This window comes from Diospyros lotus, chromosome 1 (assembly GCF_014633365.1).
Source record: "Diospyros lotus cultivar Yz01 chromosome 1, ASM1463336v1, whole genome shotgun sequence".
Taxonomy (NCBI): Eukaryota; Viridiplantae; Streptophyta; class Magnoliopsida; order Ericales; family Ebenaceae; genus Diospyros; species Diospyros lotus.
In genome coordinates, this window is record NC_068338.1 from 34,538,443 (window position 1) to 34,557,609 (window position 19,167).

General features: G+C 36.7%; 1 protein-coding gene across 1 annotated transcript; it reads left to right on the forward strand.

The window, feature by feature from the left end:
* The first annotated feature begins 11,453 nt into the window (after positions 1–11,453).
* On the forward strand, positions 11,454–19,110 carry LOC127799970 (long chain acyl-CoA synthetase 1-like). Its single transcript, XM_052334294.1, has 19 exons — positions 11,454–12,223; positions 12,343–12,406; positions 12,522–12,611; positions 12,719–12,778; positions 12,886–12,934; positions 13,894–13,970; positions 14,081–14,120; positions 14,188–14,282; positions 14,821–14,988; positions 15,503–15,613; positions 16,111–16,198; positions 16,282–16,348; positions 16,436–16,511; positions 16,842–16,959; positions 17,270–17,515; positions 17,595–17,734; positions 17,857–18,039; positions 18,458–18,577; positions 18,758–19,110. The coding sequence occupies exons 1-19, from the start codon at positions 12,057–12,059 to the stop codon at positions 18,803–18,805; spliced, it is 2,007 nt and encodes a 668-aa protein (XP_052190254.1). The 5' UTR covers positions 11,454–12,056; the 3' UTR covers positions 18,806–19,110.
* Positions 19,111–19,167: the final 57 nt, after the last annotated feature.

The following is a 19,167-nucleotide window of genomic DNA, read 5'->3' on the forward strand; positions in this document are numbered from 1 at the left end:
TTCTTTCGGCTTTCATCATATATATGTTTTTGCTGCCAATTACCTCTATTTGTTGCACGCATATAACATTGCTAGCAAACTTCCTTGCCCTGCTAGGTGTTTCTCATTCATTTTGATTTAGAAGGCCTTTTAATCTCTAGTGCTCATTAATTCATAATTAATTAATGGCCGATTAGCCCAACCATCTCCAACTAAAGGAGTACGGAGAGGGCACTTTAATGCAATATATAGGAATTAGTTGAAAGATTCGTGGCTAGGATTTAATATGTGGACGGCCCTTCCTTTTGTCGCTGTCCAGGTCCCACATCTCTGCATATGAAATTCAATTCGTACTTCCCCAATTTGCATGCAGTGAAGTGGGCTTGGCTGCCATTAAATGCGAGTAAAGCAGCTCTTATCCGAGAAGGCGACAAGATACATTTGTAAACTTCAATCACGTGAGAGGTGGAAGGAAATGAAAATTAAGTAGCTGATAGATGGCTGGCTGGCCATGGAATTAAATTGTGCAGGTAAAGAGTAGCTGAAAGGCCACTATACGCATTGTTTGGGGCTTCGGAATTTGGTTTGGTTGGTGTTTTCTGCTGTGCTAAAATTGAAAATCCTGAATAAACTTTGTGCCTTACGAAAATGCTCTTGTTCTGAACTCATAAAGGAGTATTTAATCGGTAGATGGTTGATTTTTCAGGCTATGTAATTGTTGATGATCCAGACTCTGCATTGGTAAGTTCAACCACCCCTTATTTGGTGGGGCAGTGGCATTTTTATACCACTAGTTTGGGGAGTAAAAAAGTTATTTTGTAGCGTTCTCTCTCCAAGAAATCTATGCCCTTTTTCTCTTTCCCATTCCCTTGCTCTCACCGTCTTTCTCCCACTGCTAACTTTCTCGTTGTCACCTCGTCTTGCCGTTGCATCCTCGTCATCTTGGCACTACATCCTTGCCATCTTGTCGGTGCTGCCTCGCCTTCTCCCTCTTTGCGGTGGTCGGTGAGGATGCAGTGGCAGTCGACGTGCGAGAGGCAGCGAGGCAGTCGACGTGCAAGAGGCAGCGACAACGACAACGAGAGAGTTGCTGGAGAAAAAGAGAAAAAGGAAGAAATGAGAGAAGAGAGAGACGAGAGCCCCACAAAATTGAGGAAAATTACTGCAATTTCATGAATGAAAAGAGTCGAATCTCTCCAACTCATTGATCTCAGTTACTTGATGCCACCACCCTCATTTGACCCTGAAATTAATTTTTCTATTTTGAATGATAGATAATATCTCACGTCATTTGCTACTACTACAAGAGTATTCAGTAAGAAAAATTTGTATATAATTAATTAAAGGGTTATGACATTTTTACATAAAATTTGATTGATATGATCACAGTCGTTATAGTAATTAAAAAGCTGGGAGGGGAAGGTGAAGGTGAAGGAACAAGTTTCCAGCTGCTTCTTTCATAATTAAAATTTATTTCCTTCGTCAGGACCAGGAAAGATTAGTTTTCTTTTTTCTTAAATTAAAAATGTGTCTCAAGAGGAGAAGAAAAAGGACGAGAGGATTGAAGACGCTTGAATTGAAGCAGACGGCCACATGACGCCAACAAAGAGTGAAGGAAGTAAATGCAATGTACTAACGTTAGTTAAGAATTCAATGCCTCTTTCCTTCCTTCCTTCCTTCCTTCCTTCCGGGTTTGACAGCAGCAACACCCCCACACACACTCTCACTCTCTGTCTGTCTACTCCTCGCATGTCAATATCATAAAGATATACAGTTGTGATCATTAATGTAGGCCATTTAAAAAGTGTTTTTTTAGACTAATAGCACTTTAATTATCTTTTAAATTATAATCACATATGATGATGATGATATATAACGTACGTTTCAGGCAATTAAAACGGTTTGGAAAATAGAACACAATAATAATAATAATAATTATAATAATGTGCATGAGATGTAAGACAAATTAATTATTAATGTTGATGAAAAATAAACAAATAAAAAATTATTTAATAATAGTTAGTATTTGTAAAAGAATTATATACATTTATAATCTCATAATATATATCGAGATTTTGTTACTTAATTTATTTTAGAATCAATTAAAATTCAAAACTTTATAAATAAATAATAGACAGATAAAAGAATTTTATTTTATGAATGTGATCGGTTGATTTGGCGTTTGATCAAAATACAAAATCAAAACTAAAAGGCTAAAACTATATATAATCGATGGATGGGGACTAACTAACTCTGTAAAATCAGTGTTTTGACAATTTAGTTTGGAAATTCAAAAGGCAGGCAACTGGGTAAGAGTTGGCGGACAAATAGGTAGACTCCCACGACCACAACCACAAGCAAGCAAGCAAGCAAGCATTAATTGAAAAGTGAATTGCATTTGGTTACGGTCGGTACCATCATCCCAAGCCACTCAACTATTTGGGTGACATTCAATCTCTTTCCTTAAAAGATTTATAATACCCATTTAAGCTAGTAGAGGAGTTTTTCAAAGCTACCCTTGCACAATCCCACCACTCTCTCTCTCTCTCTCTCTCTCTATCTGGTTGTAGTGTAGGACTCAGAAGGAACACTCCTAGCTAGTCCTAGGTTCCAACTCTTTGTTGGACTCAAATCCTTGCATCATTAATCATCATTTGAAATTTAACCAAAATTTTCTCAAAAAATTATAATATTTTGAAACACAAGTTTGGTCTCCTGCCTGGGTCGGCATTCTTTATGTTGCCTGACACAGTTGTGTCACTCCTAAATGAATTCAAAATAGTGCCCCTAGCCCCGCCCGAACCCAACGATGAAACATGCCGCATTTAATATTTTTTAAATATTATTATAATATATTTTAATATTATATTTTTATTTATTATATAATATTGTAAATAAATTATAATTTAAAAATATTTTATAAAAGATAAATTTAATATATTACTCGTATCAAGCATTATTTATGTTGCTTGACGCAAATATAGACATCGACTTGAAACAAATGAACCATCACAAAAAATAATTATTAAAATTGAATTTTTTTATTTCAAAAGCTTCAATTTAACAAAAAAATTTAAATAAAAATTATAATTTCAATTAATAAAATAGTCACCTATCTAGTATTTATTTTATTTTTTTAGATTTTAAAATAATTAAAAGGATTTTTAATGTGTTTTATTGTAATTTTTTTCCTTGGACCTTTTTTTTTATTAAAACTCTTTTCAATTTTTTATTTTATGTATTTATTTATTTTTTTCAATGATATTTTAAGTCCAAACAATTTTTTTATTCTTTCAACCTCTCTCTCTCTCTCTCTCTCTCACACACACACACACACTCTTTCTCGCGTGAACAACCCTAAGAATAAAATTAATGTGTAAGTTGACCCCACCCTTAAATCAACCGACCCCTACTCTTTCAAATCAAAACTCTCTTATATTAGTTGGCCCCTACTCTTAAATCAAAATCTTTAATGTATCAGTTAACCCCCCACCCACAAATCAACTAACCCCTACTTCTCAAATCAAAATTTTCTTGTACTAGCCGGTCTTTACTCTTAAATCAGAATCCCTCCCCTTTTTAGTAAAATTATGTCAGTTGGCCCCTCACCCCCAAATTAGAATCTCTCTCTCTCTCTCTCACAATAAAATCATGTCAGCCCCAAATTAGAAATCTCATCCCCCATCAGTATTTAAATATTAGTTTTCTCACGGAATTTCACTCAATTTAAACACTACATCCTTGAAGATTTCTCACTTTCTCTTTTGAAGATTTCTGACCTTATTATTTTTATTGATTTTAGTAGTTTATTTTTCATTTCTTCTTATCTTAATATATTTCATTCTGTCACCACTTTTGGTATATTATTCATATTTTGTATTTTGTTTTTGCTCCCCTTTTTGCTTAAATAACACTTGTTTATATTTAATTTTTATCAATTTTAGAGTATTAATTTTCTCCAGCTTAGAAAATCGTTAATTAACTAACACATAATAAAAAGTTTTTATAAATTTTACCTCCCTAATTTTGCCTATTAAACATTGTTATTTACTGATAGTATTAAAATCTTACTTTGTGGTTAATTTATTAATATGTCTTGTGTTGTCCTAATATGTTATTTCTAACTAGAGCGTAACTTTTTTGTAAGGATGGAATCACAAAATTCTGATAATGTGTATCTTTCTCAAATTTCCATTGATTGAATTTCAGAAATTGGCCAGGTATTTGAATTACATGAGGATGCGTACACTTTTTATAATGCATATGCACGATAAGCGGGTTTTAGCACTCGAATCGCAAATAGCAAAAAAAATAAGGAAACGAGTGAAACCATATGGAATTTATTTGTTTGCTCTAAAGAGGGAAAAACAGACGAGAACTATCAAATGGGTCACAAAAATGCTGTGCCACGGGTTGCCGAAAGAAACCGTGGACACACACGAGTTGGGTGCAATGCTAGATTGTCGGTGGTGAATCAACAAATTGGCAATAGTTTGGTGGTCAGACAATTTGTGGAGGAACATAACCATGGTCTAACTTACTTCCAGCAGAGTACATTTATTAAAATCACACCGAAATATCTCAGCCACCAAAAAGACACTTTCTCAACAAAATTTGAAAGCTAATATATCAACATGTCAACAATTGTGACTCATGGAGATAGAGTCGGGTGGTCTATCATCAATGGGTTGTACTGAGAGAGATATCAGGAACCATGAAAGGGATTTACGTCAACAACAAATTGGCCATGATGCTGAAACACTAATCGAGCATTTCACATTTGAGAGAGAAAAAATTCAAACTTTTCTTTGATTACGATACGGACTCGGACAATAGGATGATTCGTTGTTTTTAGGCTGATTCTGAGTCAAGAAGATCATATGCCTTCTTTGGCGATGTCGTGGTGTTCGATACAACCTACAACACCAACAAGTACTCGATGATTTGTGCCCCATTTATTGATGTAAACCACCATGGCCAGACCATTATCTTTGGTTGTGGATTATTGAGTGATGAGACGACTGAATAATTTGTTTGGTTGTTCTCGAAATTCCTAAAAGCCATGCCAAATAAAGCGGCCCCTACTATTATAATCATTGATCAAGACGCTGCAATTTCAAAGGCTATCTTGATGGTGTTTCCATTCACTCTACATCAATTTTTCCTGTGGCATATTTTGAATAAGTTTTCAAAAAAAAAATCAATGCCATGCAGTATAAAGAATAATATCACAGGCTGGTGAATATCATTAAACAGTCTGAATCGCCCGAGGAGTCTGAACAACGATGGATTGAGATAATGGAAACCACCAATTTGGACAATAATGAATAGTTGATCAATAGTACGAAATATGCAATCGATGGGTACTAGCATATGTCAAACATGTATTCAGTGCAGGAATGTTTAGCAACCAAAGGGTTGAGAGCAGTCACTCATTTTTTAAGAGATATGTCAACAAAAATAACTCATTGATGGACTTTATCACACATTTCAATAGGGCATTAACTCATCAATGCCATGAGGAAATAATTTGCCAACCATATTGATCTTAGTGAACAACCAAGGCTGACCTTAGTTGTTATGATGGAGCAACAAATGGTACAGATATACATGAAGCATATATTTGTGTTGTTTCAGAAGAAAGTTGAGCAAAACAACTTATACATTTGTTCAAATAAATCAAGCTCCGTAAATGCTAAGGTGTACAACGTTGAGCGTTTTGAGCAAGGAAAGAATTTTGATAGGCATCGAGAGCTGACTTATTACCCAGAGTATGATTTCATATCATGCAGTTGTCAAATGTTTCAGTTCGACGGTTATCCATGCCGACACATGCTATGCTATTTGAAGAAAAGACAAATGTTGTTACCGGAGAAATATATTTTAAGGAGGTGGACAAAGAATGCAAAAGTTGGACCCGTACATGAACCTTTGGCTAGTTTATCAATCGATAAGGGTTCTAGTCAGTCATTAATAGCTAGGCATGGATTACTATCACACAAGGCTTCGTTGTTGGTTGATGACGCGTCTTTAACAAATGCTCACAACACGTTTCTATTGGATGAATTCGAACGTTTGCACATTAGGCTAAAAGATATTGACAACGGTGAAAATATTGAGATAAGCAAAAATAAGAGCAAAAGTCATGAGAAGACCCAAGTAGTATGTGATCTGAATGCCGTTAGAACGAAAGGGTGTGGGAAACGATTAAAGTCATCGAAAGAGAAGACAATGACGTCCCAATCTAGCAGAACATGCTACATTTGTAACATTAGTGGCCACGACAAAAGGACTTGCCCGACGTTGCATGATAGGTAATGTATTTTTCAAATTACTTTTTCGAACTAATTTAACTCATTTTACAAGTTGTATTATGCATCTCATATTACCATTTTTTTCAATCTTTTTAAGTCGGATGGGTCGGATGACCCATATCATCCCCAGTATTCTTTTGATGGAATGTAGAATGATGAGTTCACGAGTATTGTCGGTAGCAACTATGATGTTTCTCATATGAATTTCAATAATTATTTTCCGTGATGGTTCATTTGTTTTAAGTCGATGTCCGCTGCAGCAATAATTAATTGTAATGAATGTGACAAAATAATTAAATGAGGTTTAACAATAATTATGTTGCCCAACGCGGAGTGACACGTCCGCGTTGGGCAACATAAAGAATGCTCGACTCGGGCAGGAGATCAAACCTATTCTTAAACAACTATTTAAAAGTAATTGTAAAAGTAATTTAGTTAGCACATTCCTATTAATTTCCAAACCAAAATATCTTTTTTTTACATAAAAAATAATTCAAGATATCTATATTAAAAAGTTAAACCTCACATATTCATTCAACTAAGACAATACTATTCAAGTACTTGTCGGTAAGTGCGATTTTGTGCACCCACTTTAACTGAGGTGCATGTAATCTCTGTCAATTTGGTAGGGCTCCCGTCTTTCTTCCTCTCCTCTTCCAAAGGCAAGTAGATTGATGTGAGTGCTTCAAGGCACATTTGCAAGGATAGATCCATGTTCTCAACTTATGAGAAGATTGATGGCACCAAAAAAGTGTACATAGGAAATGCTGCAGCCTCGACTATGGAAAGCAAGGGTAAAGTGCTAGTAAAGTGGACATTTGGTAAGATCTTAACCCTCATTGATGTTTGGCATGTGCTTGAGATTCATAAGAATCTCGTGTCTGGAGCCCTGCTAAACAAAAATGAATTTAAACTCGTTTTTGAGTTTGATAAGTTTATTCTTACTAAGGGGAGAATGTATGTGGATCTAGGATATCTAGATGATGGCATGTTCAAGTTGAATGTACAGGCTCAAGTGCCTAAAGAAGAATAATAAGAATGATTCTTCTACTTATACTGTTGAGTCGCGTGATGTGTGACATTCAAGATTAGGACATGTCAATTATCGTTCCCTCCAAAGATTAGTTAATATAGGGTTATTACTTAGTTTTAACATTGATAAGGGACACAAATGTGAAGTTTATGTTAAATCAAAATTTATAAGAAAGTAGTTTCCATCTATGAAAAGGAATAGTAAATTACTTTATTTAATTCACAGTGACGTTTGTGACATGAAAAGTACTCACACTAGAGGTGGAAATAATTATTTTGTCACATTCATTGATTAATGTAGTAAATATTGTTATGTATATTTACTACGCAATAAGGATGAGACCTTTGATGTGTTTAAAATATTTAAGGAGGAAGTTAAAAAATCAATTGGAAAAGAAAATTAAGGTGCTTAGATTAGATAGGGGTGGTGAGTATGAATCGTTAGCTTTGTCCAAGTTTTGTGAATCTCATGGTATAATCCATCAGATAACAACGCCTTATACACTACAACAAAATGGTGTACATGAAAGGAAGAACCGAATCTTGAAGGATGTGATTAACTGCATGTTAAAATGCAGTTAAATATTTCGAGTTTACCCTATAATTTGTGGAGGGAAGCTTTGTTTACTGCAAATTTCATATTAAATAGAATTCTACATAAGAAATCTGACAAGTCACCTTATGAAGTGTGGAATAGTAAACAACCCTCCTATAAAATTCTAAAAGTGTGGGGGTGTTTGGCCAAAGTGCAGGTTCCTTTACCTAAAAGGACTAAACTTGGTCCAAAAATTATTAACTGCGTCTTTAGAGGCTATGTCTCGCATAGTGCTGCCTATAGGTTCTTGGTAATGAATTCAGAAATTCCTGACATTAATGCTAATATTGTTATGGAATCTATAGAATTGGAGTTCTTTGAGAACATATTCCATTTTAAGGAAAATAAATCTAATGTGAGTGGTTCCAAGAGAACTTATGAGGCAAGTTCCTCAAAAGGCCAAGATGGGCAGGAAATTGACATTGAACCTTGAAGAAGCAAAAAGGCAAGGAAGGTCTATTCATTTAGCCCAAATTTTCTAACCTTTATGTAAGAAGACGAGCCGCAAACCTATAGTGATGCAATGTCATCTCCTGATACTCCTTATTGGAAAGAGACTATTAATAGTGAAATGGATTCCATCTTACTAAACAATACCTAGGTATTGATCAATTTGCCACCTGAGTGTAAACCAGTCGGGTGCAGATGGATTTTCAGAAAGAAATTGAAGGCCAATGATACTATTGATAAGTACAAAATTCGGCTGGTAGCTAAAGGCTATCGTTAGAAAAAAGGACGAGACTTCTTTGATCAATTTGCCACTTGGGTGTAAATCAGTTGGGTGCAGATGGATTTTCAAAAAGAAATTGAAGGCCAATGATACTATTGATAAGTACAAAATTCGGCTGGTAGCTAAAGGCTATCATTAGAAAAAAGGAGGAGACTTCTTTGACACCTATTCTTCGATGACAAGAATAATGTCTATCAGGATGCTGATTGCTATTGCAGCGTTACACAATTTGGAGATACATCAAATGGATCTAAAAACAATATTTCTAAATGGAGATTTAGAAGAAATCTACATAGAACAACCTGAAGGGTTTGTTGTAAAGGGACATGAAATGAAGGTTTGTAAACTAATAAAGTTTCTTTATGGGTTGAAATAGACGCCCAAACAATGGCATGAGAAGTTTAATCACACAATGCTATCAAATGGATTTAAGATAAATGAGTATGATAAATGTGTTTATGTGAAAATCATAAACTAAGAATGTGTCATTGTGTGCCTGTATGTGGATGATATACTGATAATAGGCACAAATCGAAGTGTCATACAGTCCACAAAGCAGATGTTAAACTCTCATTTTGATATAAAAGAACTTGGTCTTGCTGATGTCATTCTTGGAATTCAAATAATAAGGAATTTTGAAGGGTATGCACTTTCTCAGTCGTATTACATAGAGAAAATGTTGAAAAGATTTGGTCACTTCGAGAGTAAGACGGCGGTTACTCCGTTTGACCCAAATTCGAAATTGAAGAAAAATCATAATGAAGGTATATCTTTTCTAGAATATGCTAGAGTCATTGGGAGTATGATGTACGTCATAAATTATACTAGACTTGACTTCGCCTACTCCGTAGGCAGGTTAGCGAGATACACGAGCAATCCTAGGCATGACCATTGGAATGCATTAGTCAGGATACTTAGATACTTGAAGTACACCCTGGACTATGGATTGCATTATACAAAATATCCACATGTATTGGAAGGATTTAGTTATGCTAATTGGATCTCCGATAGCTTAGTGACTAAATCAACCAGTGGATATGTGTTCACCCTAGGTGGTGCTGTTGTGTCGTGGAAGTTTTCGAAGCAGACGTGTATAGCACAATCAACCATGGAGTCAGAGTTTATAGCTCTGGACAAAGTAGGCGAAGAAGCTAAGTGGCTTTGCCATTTTCTTGAAAACGTTCCATTATGGCCAAAGCTTGTTAATGCTATTTGCATATACTATGACAACTTAGCCGCCTCAATGAGGGCTAAGAATAGTGTCTACAATGGAAAATCAAGACACATTAGGTGCATGCATAACATTGTCAGAGAGTTGCTCACCAATGGAATAATCTCCATTGACTACATGAAGTCAAAAGAAAATCTAGTTAATCCTTTGATGAAATGAGTGACTCATGAGCAAGTCAGATTCACATCTAAGGGAATGGGGCTAAAGGTTATAAAATGACTTGTCCAATGGTAACGAAACCTAGTTGACTAGAGATCCCAAGATCTAGGTTAAATTAGCTAACTGATTGGAATAAGTCATAGTTGACACACTAAGAAACTTCTAGTTTCTCCCCATGTCTCGAAAATTGGAAAGTGTATCCTATCGACTTTAAATGGGACGTGGATATCTTAGAATTAGAGGAGTAGTGACAGGGTACTCTTAGTCAATGCTTCCTTATATGAGAGTAAAAGTGAGGTCGTTTCTATGAGAACTGTTCAATGGCTTGGGTTCTCTAGAGCTCTCATGAAACCCAGGATGCTGTTCAGGACCAAAATGAACACAATTGTATAGAACTCAGTCAGTCAAGACAAGTTGTGTGTGATGTCTATTGTCTCGATTTACCTTCAGAAGGAAAGTTCAAGAGCCAGTCTCATTATTTTTTTTGGTAAGTTCGATAAACACTCACTAAGGAATGTTCAAGTCTAAAAGACACCTTGTTGATGCATAACTTGTCTATTTGCTCTCAATGACTCCGTGTCATTTTGTATGTTCTCCGCACACATGCACTCATGTGAGGGATTGTTGGAAGTGAGTATGTGTGTGTGTGTGCAGTGGCTTTTTATTCATCTTCTTTGCTTGGTCTCCAAGTTCTAGCTTCGTTTGCTCCCCAAGTTCTTTCAACCTATATATTTCCCTAAGCTTCTTCGAGTTTTTTGGGACTTGGTCTTCTAGAGTTTTTCGTCATTGAGAGCGAGTCCGTCCTGAGTTTTGCTAGCTTCGATTGTTTGTGGCTACCGTTCACCAGTATGATCGTTTCATCTTGTTGAGACAGTCGTCATAGTCTGCTCGCTGCCAGTGCAAGGTGCTAACTATCTTCAAGACAACACTTTGCGCGACTCGACTTATTTCTGTTCATCGTCTTCTTGACGTTCCAGTTTCTGGTGGTTGTTGTTCACCCTTCATCTCCTTTTTGCTATTTGGTTTGATAACATCTGCTATTGTTCGTCTATTATTGCTATTTATAAGTTCGACTTGTTGCTATTTAGAAGTTTCTGTTGTTGTTTATATCTGTGTTCAAGTTGTTATGGTCAGAAATTAAGTATTCTAGTTTATGTTTCATATACCGTAGCAGGTTAGAACTGATTTTCTTATATTGGATAGATCATTCCTAGTGTAATCTTCATATATGTATACTCTATATCCCTAACAATTCATACAAACACACACACACACACACATATATATATATATATGGCGGATTAGTACGGGATAAACCAGCAGAGACTTTACCCGTATCTTCCGGCCGGGAGTTGATGGCCTTCAACGTCTTATATTTCGGGCAGAAGTCCAGGCCAAGGCGGCAGCTTTCATGGGCGTCGTGGCTTTCTTTGGGCCCCATTTCTGATTCCTTTTCGTCTCTTAATTTGCATATTTTCGTTGTTTTCTTTCTTCCTTGTTGTGGCTGTTTTTCTGTGAGTTAAATTTTGTTCTTCATCGTTTTCGTTCTCTTAAACGTTTTTCATTTTTATCTTAAGACTTTATTAATGCCTTTTGTAATGCCTTTTGAACTTTTTCCTTGCCTCTTGCCTTTCCTGCGATACGAATATACTATTTATTTATTTATTTTCTGGTCTATCGATCGACTAGAAGCTGCTAAAATTTCTTTATCTATTATGTATCCTTTCATTTTATATTAGACCTTAATGAATTTGTTCCGGTTGCCATTCCCTCAACTTCTCCTCTTGTCTGGAAGACGCCATTTTTATTTATATATATATATATAGATAGATAGATGGATAGATATATTCTGCCGCTGCCTAGCAGTGAGTCATTAATGAGTTTCCGTGTTGTATTCATTTTGACCGGCCAAAGCTGGCAAATTTGAGCCTCATAAGTTGTATTTCTACATACGCGCGCTTTAATTGTTGATGAGGTGAGTACCATAAAACGATCGAGTCGGTGGTTGGGGAGTGGATGTGCAAGAGCAGGAGAATGAAGCCCTTCTTCGCAGCTAAGGTTGAAGACGGAAGCCAAGGCCGCGATGGGAAGCCCGCCGTCGGCCCTATCTACCGGAATCTACTCGCCCAGAACCAATTTCCGTCGCCTGACCCTCACTTACGTACTGCTTGGGATGCCTTCAGGTAACTATATATATATATATATATATTTATCTTTAATAACACCACCCATCAAATCAAACTTAAATTTGCTGATTGAAAGCGGCGCCATATCTGTATCTGCTTGCTCCTTTTGATTTCAGTGCGTCCGTCGAAAAGTATCCCAGGAATAGAATGCTTGGTTGGCGTGAATTAATTGATGGAAAGGTATATAATATAATATGTGTTGTGTGTGTATATACATATATATATATATATCAAGTTCTTCTAATTGCGGTTGCGGCTGCATTGTTTAATTTATCGACTTTTGTGGTCTCTCTAGTTTGGACCTTACGTCTGGAAAACATACGAACAAGTATACGGCGAAGTCCTGCTAGCCGGTTCTGCTTTGCGGGCATCCGGCGCCGAGCCTGTAAGCATATACAGACATGTTTGCAATTTCACTGTCATCTCGTTCATGGGCATGCAGCTTGTTGAATTAATGGATCAATTAATTAATTAAATGAATTGTTGTAACAGGGCGCCGCTCGAGTTGGGATATATGGATCAAACTGTCCCCAGTGGATCGTCGCAATGGAGGTCATTAACTTTTCGATTAGTCTATCCCCACTTAATGTGCTACTTATTTCTTAATCTAGTTTATCAGCAACTAATCAAGTGGCGTGGATCCTGGAACCTTTCTGCAGGCATGCAGTGGTCACAGTTTAATATGCGTGCCTCTCTACGATACTCTTGGTAAATTCCATCATCATACACTATGATCTAGAAATTTCATTTTCGTTCTTTAATTTATTAATAGGGATATCATTGAAATATAATTACTTTAATTAGTTCCTAAGAGGCTAGCTAATTAGACATGAGAAAAAAAAAAAAGAACTCTTTAAACTTTGAAACCCATCTTGCGAGGGGAATCAGTTGATTCCAATCATAGAGCCACTGCCAGTAGGTTGATTTTCATTCTTCACAACGAAATGGGTCTCTCAGGCGCCCCACGACGACGGGAAGCTCTCACCACTCACGAACCCATCTTCCAAAGCACCAACCAGACGTCTCCATCTATAAAAGGTGTAGTCGGTAGTAGAGGTAGGAATAATCACGATCAAGAAGAGGGGACGGCCGTGATCGACGATTGTGAGGCAATTCGCCAAATGGTTCCCCCGGTTTCCTCTGTTTGTTGGGAAAGAAGAATAGAAGGGCTTCATCTTAATCACATCATTAAACTGCTATTATGAGGGTATGATCTAAGTTTTCTGGAAGTTCTAGCCATTAACTGCTGAAGTCACGTTTTTAGTAGCCCTCAATGTTGCAGTTAATTGTAATTTTGCGGGCATTCCTGACGTCGTTTGAACATGAATCCTGACTTCAACTTTTCTTAATTACTGGGTATTTTAGGGGTACCTGCTGCGAGTTACCTTCGATTTTTAACGAATTGATTTGGGGGTTTTGCGATCAGTTATAGTTCAATTCAAACTTTGGCTACAGAGCCAACATGCTTAATTTTCGGAACCAACTGCATATGAATAGTGTGCTTCTATTAGTGGCTGATTTTGAGTTCTTTTAGAAACGAGCACTGCCCCAAGTGAAGTTCTTGAATTTAGAGAAGTTATGGTATTATTTGTATGGTTTTGCAGAAATTTTTCGCTGCCTAATTGCTTGAAAAAGGTTAATCTTCTTTTGGGTTTTCTTGGATGCAGGGCCAGGTGCTGTAAACTTCATAATAGATCATGCAGAGATTGATTTCATTTTTGTCCAAGATAAGAAAGTAGAACGCGTAAGAACCAAACAAAACCTGAATTGCTTCCAGATTAGAAAATGTTTCACTTCTGATCTCATATTTCACCATCTTCTAATAGTTACAACTGAACATATTTGCTCTTGCAGCTACTGGATGCAGAGGGTACACATGCTAAACGGCTAAAATGTGAGAATACTTTTGAATTCCTTGCAACCACTAAAAGTCACTACGCTAAGTTCTCCTGTGTTTGCAGCGGTTGTTTGCTTCACTTCATTCACCGAGGAAGAGAAAAAAAAGGCATCCTCTATTGGAATACAACCATACTCATGGGATGAGTTTCTTAACATGGTATGTTAGTTTCAAAATCTAATATATTTGCGCACTTTTTCCAACATTAGTCTGTTTACTTTTATTTCATATATGAAAGTATGGTTTGTGATGCCTGAACTTATTCTTGTTCATTTTTTAGATTTTGTTATGTTGCGAACTTCATTTTACTAATGAGAGGCCTCCAGCTGGTAAAGATCCCAACACCCCCCCCCCAAAAAAAAAAATATATATATATATATATGTAACTCTGGACATGCATGTGCATATGAATATATTATTTATATAATGTGTATCTCTCTGTTACAAGAGTTGCAACTAGTGACAATGTTTGGATGGCTTGTTTGAGAAAAATCTCCTTTGCTTTCTGGATATTAACTGTGCAAGAACATAATCTGTTTTGACTTTTCCATTATTGCAATGTGTTTAATCCCATGGAAACTTTCTTCACTTTTAAAAGAATCTGGGAATGTGATTATTTAAAATTCATTATAGCATCATATTGAGTTCTAGACATTTAATTGCCTATTATTGTTGGTTTCCGTATCGCTTATTTCAGGGAAAAGAACACCCGTCAGAACTTTCACCACCTCAACCATCAAACATCTGTACAATTATGTACACCAGTGGTACAAGTGGAGATCCGAAAGGTGTTATTTTAACACATGAAAACATTGCAGTGAACCTAAATGGAGTAGAAATCTTTATGGAACAATTTGAAGACAAGGTAAGTGCAACTGGTTTTTGTTTCCACACCTTGAAATGTTTCTTTCTTTTCTTTTCTTCTTGAGTCCTTTAGGTGTTTCCCTTAACGCATACTTCAAGAAGTGATTAGAAAAGGTTCCAACATGGAGCCTAGGTGCCATTTTGGGGTTGGTTTGCCCATGTGGGGCTAATTATTCATAATACTCTCAGTTATCTTTCTTGGAATGGTGTTCACCCAAAGCCCGTCTAGTTGTGGGCGATGCACAGTAAGAACCTAAAGACCAAATCACAAGACCCTAGATAGCCTTAAGGAGAAGAACACACTTTGGAGTCCTTCCTCATAGGATTTTTAAGTGTTGAAACACGGAGCCTCAATCCAACATTTGCTTTGATTGAAGGAATGAATCACCCCGATTCCTCGGGGGAAGTATCAAGGGAGGATCCCAAGGGAACCTCAATCCACCATTATTGTTGTATTGTATTGAGTTTCCTCTTTCTCTCTGTTTATATTTTGAAACGGTTGGGACTTTTGCTAGATGACAGTGGATGATGTTTATATATCCTTCCTGCCCCTTGCTCATATCCTTGACCGCATGATTGAAGAATTTTTCTTCCACAAGGGTGCTTCAGTTGGCTACTACCACGGGGTAAGCTGCTCAATTATGTGTAAATATTATTTTGAGTGAAGCTCCATTTAGTTGATGGAAAAATTACCCAGGGAAAAAGAATAAAAGAAAAACTGAAAAATAAGATGACTGAAAGCTGCTTCTTTAATTTTACAATTGGAACTAGGATTAAATAAAAATATCTTTTCTAAAGTGCATGAAAATATCTTGTGTACATAATTAATTTTATTTTCTTTTCATGTTCCTTGTCATTGGAAAATACGAGTTCCAGACATTGCCCAAATGTAGTGAGGGAAAAAAATGTGAAAACTACAAATATAGAAAATGAAACTTCATTATTGCTTTAGAGTTGTTTCTTATGGGCTCCTTCAATAGGAAGACTGAGAAGGTGTATTAACTTTTTTTTATATTTCTCTATGCTCGTTGCATGAACCTAATAGAGAACATGGTCTCAAATTTTGAACTAGTTCTCCATAGAATGTGATTAACTTTTTGTTCATCTTCTTGCATGCTTGAAGGATATAAATGAGTTAAGGGATGACCTCATGGAGTTAAAGCCAACTTTTCTTGCTGGTGTACCTCGAGTTTTAGAAAGAATACATGAAGGCAGGGAAATTTTTTTATTTTTTGCCATTTACTATAATAATTCCATTTATTTAAACATGAGTCAATTCATTTGTGTTTTTCAGGTGTCATAAAAGCAGTAGAGGAACTCAATCCAGTTAGGCGCAGAGTTTTTAAGATTCTTTACCAACAGTGAGATATTTGGATGATATTAAGTCACATATTCATTTATATCTTTTTTTTGCTTGTGATACTCATGTACCTTCTAATGTCATGCAGCAAACTTTCCAGGATGAATTTAGGGTTTAAGCAGAAAGATGCTTCATGGCTGGCAGATCTTCTAGCTTTCAGGAAGGTTGTCTGCACTGTAACACAAGTCCCGTTCTTTTGTTTTTCTTTTGGGTATTTGTTTCTCTTGTCGAAACCATATTATGTGGTTTTGCCCAAAAACACAATGATCTGAAATTGTACTTCACTACTTATAAACCCTCAATTTGGATGTGTCACAACTGATCACTTTCAGAACCACCATTATCACTGTTTTAACAGTGCACATGTGCGGATTTGTCAAAGATGAAGAAATGCTCTTCCCAGGGACCTGAAAATATCAAAATATATTTTCTTAACCAGTTAGTTTAATTTCTATTAAAGATACAGCTAACTGACATCTTTCTCATTTGTTCAGGTAAAAGCCAGACTAGGTGGTAGGCTTCGTCTGATAATATCTGGAGCTGCACCCTTAAGCAGAGAGGTGGAAGAATTTATGCGGGTTACATCATGTGCTTTCGTATTGCAAGGCTATGGTAAACATTTTGTTGTTGTTGAAAAGTACAGAGATTGGGCAATGATGTATAGGGTTGGTTGATGATGCAGAAATGAGAAATCTGTATTATGTCTTAGGTGTCAGTCAGTTCTACCATAGGTTTACTTTGAGAATTTATGATGGTTGTGTGCCATCATGATTTGGACTCCTTACTGTAAGCAACTTGCTTACATAGTTGCCTTCCATTGAGTTGTGATTAGCGTTTTGAGATGACACATTATCTGAAGAAAATCAAGACTGTATAGAGACAATGGCAATTAAGATTTCAACTAATGATTTGTGACTTTCAGGTTTGACAGAGACTTGTGGTTTGGCCAATATCAGCTCTCCAGATGAAATGTGCATGCTGGGAACTGTTGGTCCCCCATTTGTATATACCGAGTTCCGTCTGGAGGAAGTTCCAGAGATGGGTTACAATCCACTTGCAAACCCTCCCCGTGGTGAGATATGTGTAAGAGGAAAAGGTTGTTTTGCTGGGTATTACAAGAATCCCGATTTGACGGCAGAAGCCATTCAGGATGGGTGGTTTCATACAGGTTTTACAGTCCGTTCCTTGCTGAACTGGTATTTGTGAAGAAAAACTGTGATTTTTTATATTTGCCTTGATACTCTCAGGTGACATAGGGGAGATGCTACCAAATGGAGTTGTTAAAATCATTGACAGGAAGAAAAATCTTATTAAGTTATCCCAAGGAGAGTATGTTGCTGTTGAGTATCTGGAGAAAGTTTATGGTATCACCCCAATTGTTGAAGATGTAAGGATCAATTAGACTCTTCTTTACTGGAATATGTTCAAAAAAATTTATTCATTCTGCTATTATTTTTCTTGGGTCCTCTCAGTTGGAGGTTTGAACAATTTATTGTTGTGTTCTTTTAGATCTGGGTTTATGGAGACAGTTTCAAGTCAATGCTGGTTGCAGTTGTTGTACTACACGAAGAGAACGCCACAAGGTGGGCACATCAAAACGGCCACAGAGGTCCCCTCTCAGAACTATGCTCCCTTGCTCAGCTACAAGATTATGTTCTTCTGGAGCTAAAATCTACAGCAGAGAGAACTAAGGTATTTGCCACAAACTTGCAGTAACGAACGAGTATTTGCATGCATCATGTCTAAGTCTTACTCGTTCCTTCAGTTTTTCATATGGTGGGTTGCTGTTTCCATTCCAGCCATTCATCAGCTGAAGTCTTACTAATCGATAGGTGCCTACGAGTCCAGAATGTTAATAACTTAAGTCGGCTTAGATAAAAAAAACTTGCAGTATTGAACACTCTCCTTACAGGCTTAATAACTTGAGTGGGCTTAGGATAATTATGTTTTATTGAACAGTGTCAACCTACTAGGTAATTGCGGCGTTTTTATCTCTATTTTTGCCCCATGTAAGTTTGAGATTAAAATTTTGAACAGAGGTTACATCCTGGGGGGATGAATGGTTTCTTTTGATTCATCCGCTTTTTTTTTTTTCTTCATCTCTTTGCAGCTGAGAGGTTTCGAACGTATCAAGGGTGTCATTCTGGAATCTCAACTTTTCGAGGCAGAAGGGGACTTGACGACGCCTACACTAAAGAAGAAAAGAGACAAACTGCTCAAGTTTTACCAGGTAAATGGATCACGTCACTCTCGCCTTCCCGGCCAGGCTATAAAAGCTATAGCTATTTCGCTGTTTCTCTTGAATGAGGCCCCTTCTCTCTCTCTCTCTCTCTCTCTTGAATGAGGCCCCTTCTCTCTCTCTCTCTCTCTCTCTCTCTCTCTCTCTTAAGTCATCCAACATTTCATGCAGGCCAAAATTGACGGACTTTATCAAGAATTGACAGGACGGAAACGCTAGCTGTTATTTTATTGTTTGTTATCAACTGCTCCGTGCATGAAATAACGTGGAACGTAATAATCTTCGCTGGTAGTTGAATGGAGGATTTGTATTTGTCTTTGCTTACCCTTGCTTTGAAATCTTGCATTTTTGTTTTTCTTTTTTAATTTTCCTTTTTTGAGAGTGAATGCGAGATTGGATTTAAATTATGTAAGGCAGCTCAGGCTTTCTCCAGAACCAAATTATCCACTTCCTTTGAACTTTGTGTGAAGGTTTTGGCATTAACATTGCTACTGCTCGGCCTTCTGCTGGCTTACATTTGAACTCATTTTCTGTGGCACGACAATAAGGCTTTTAGAATATCTTCGCAAATAACAACAAAA

Coding starts and splice junctions, on each gene's coding strand:
- LOC127799970 (XM_052334294.1), top strand. CDS start 12,057: ATGTGCAAGAGCAGGAGAATGAAGCCCTTCTTCGCAGCTAAGGTTGAA. Junction 13,971..14,080: donor AAGATAAGAAAGTAGAACGC/GTAAGAACCAAA, acceptor TTGCTCTTGCAG/CTACTGGATGCAGAGGGTAC. Junction 16,349..16,435: donor TTTAAGATTCTTTACCAACA/GTGAGATATTTG, acceptor AATGTCATGCAG/CAAACTTTCCAGGATGAATT.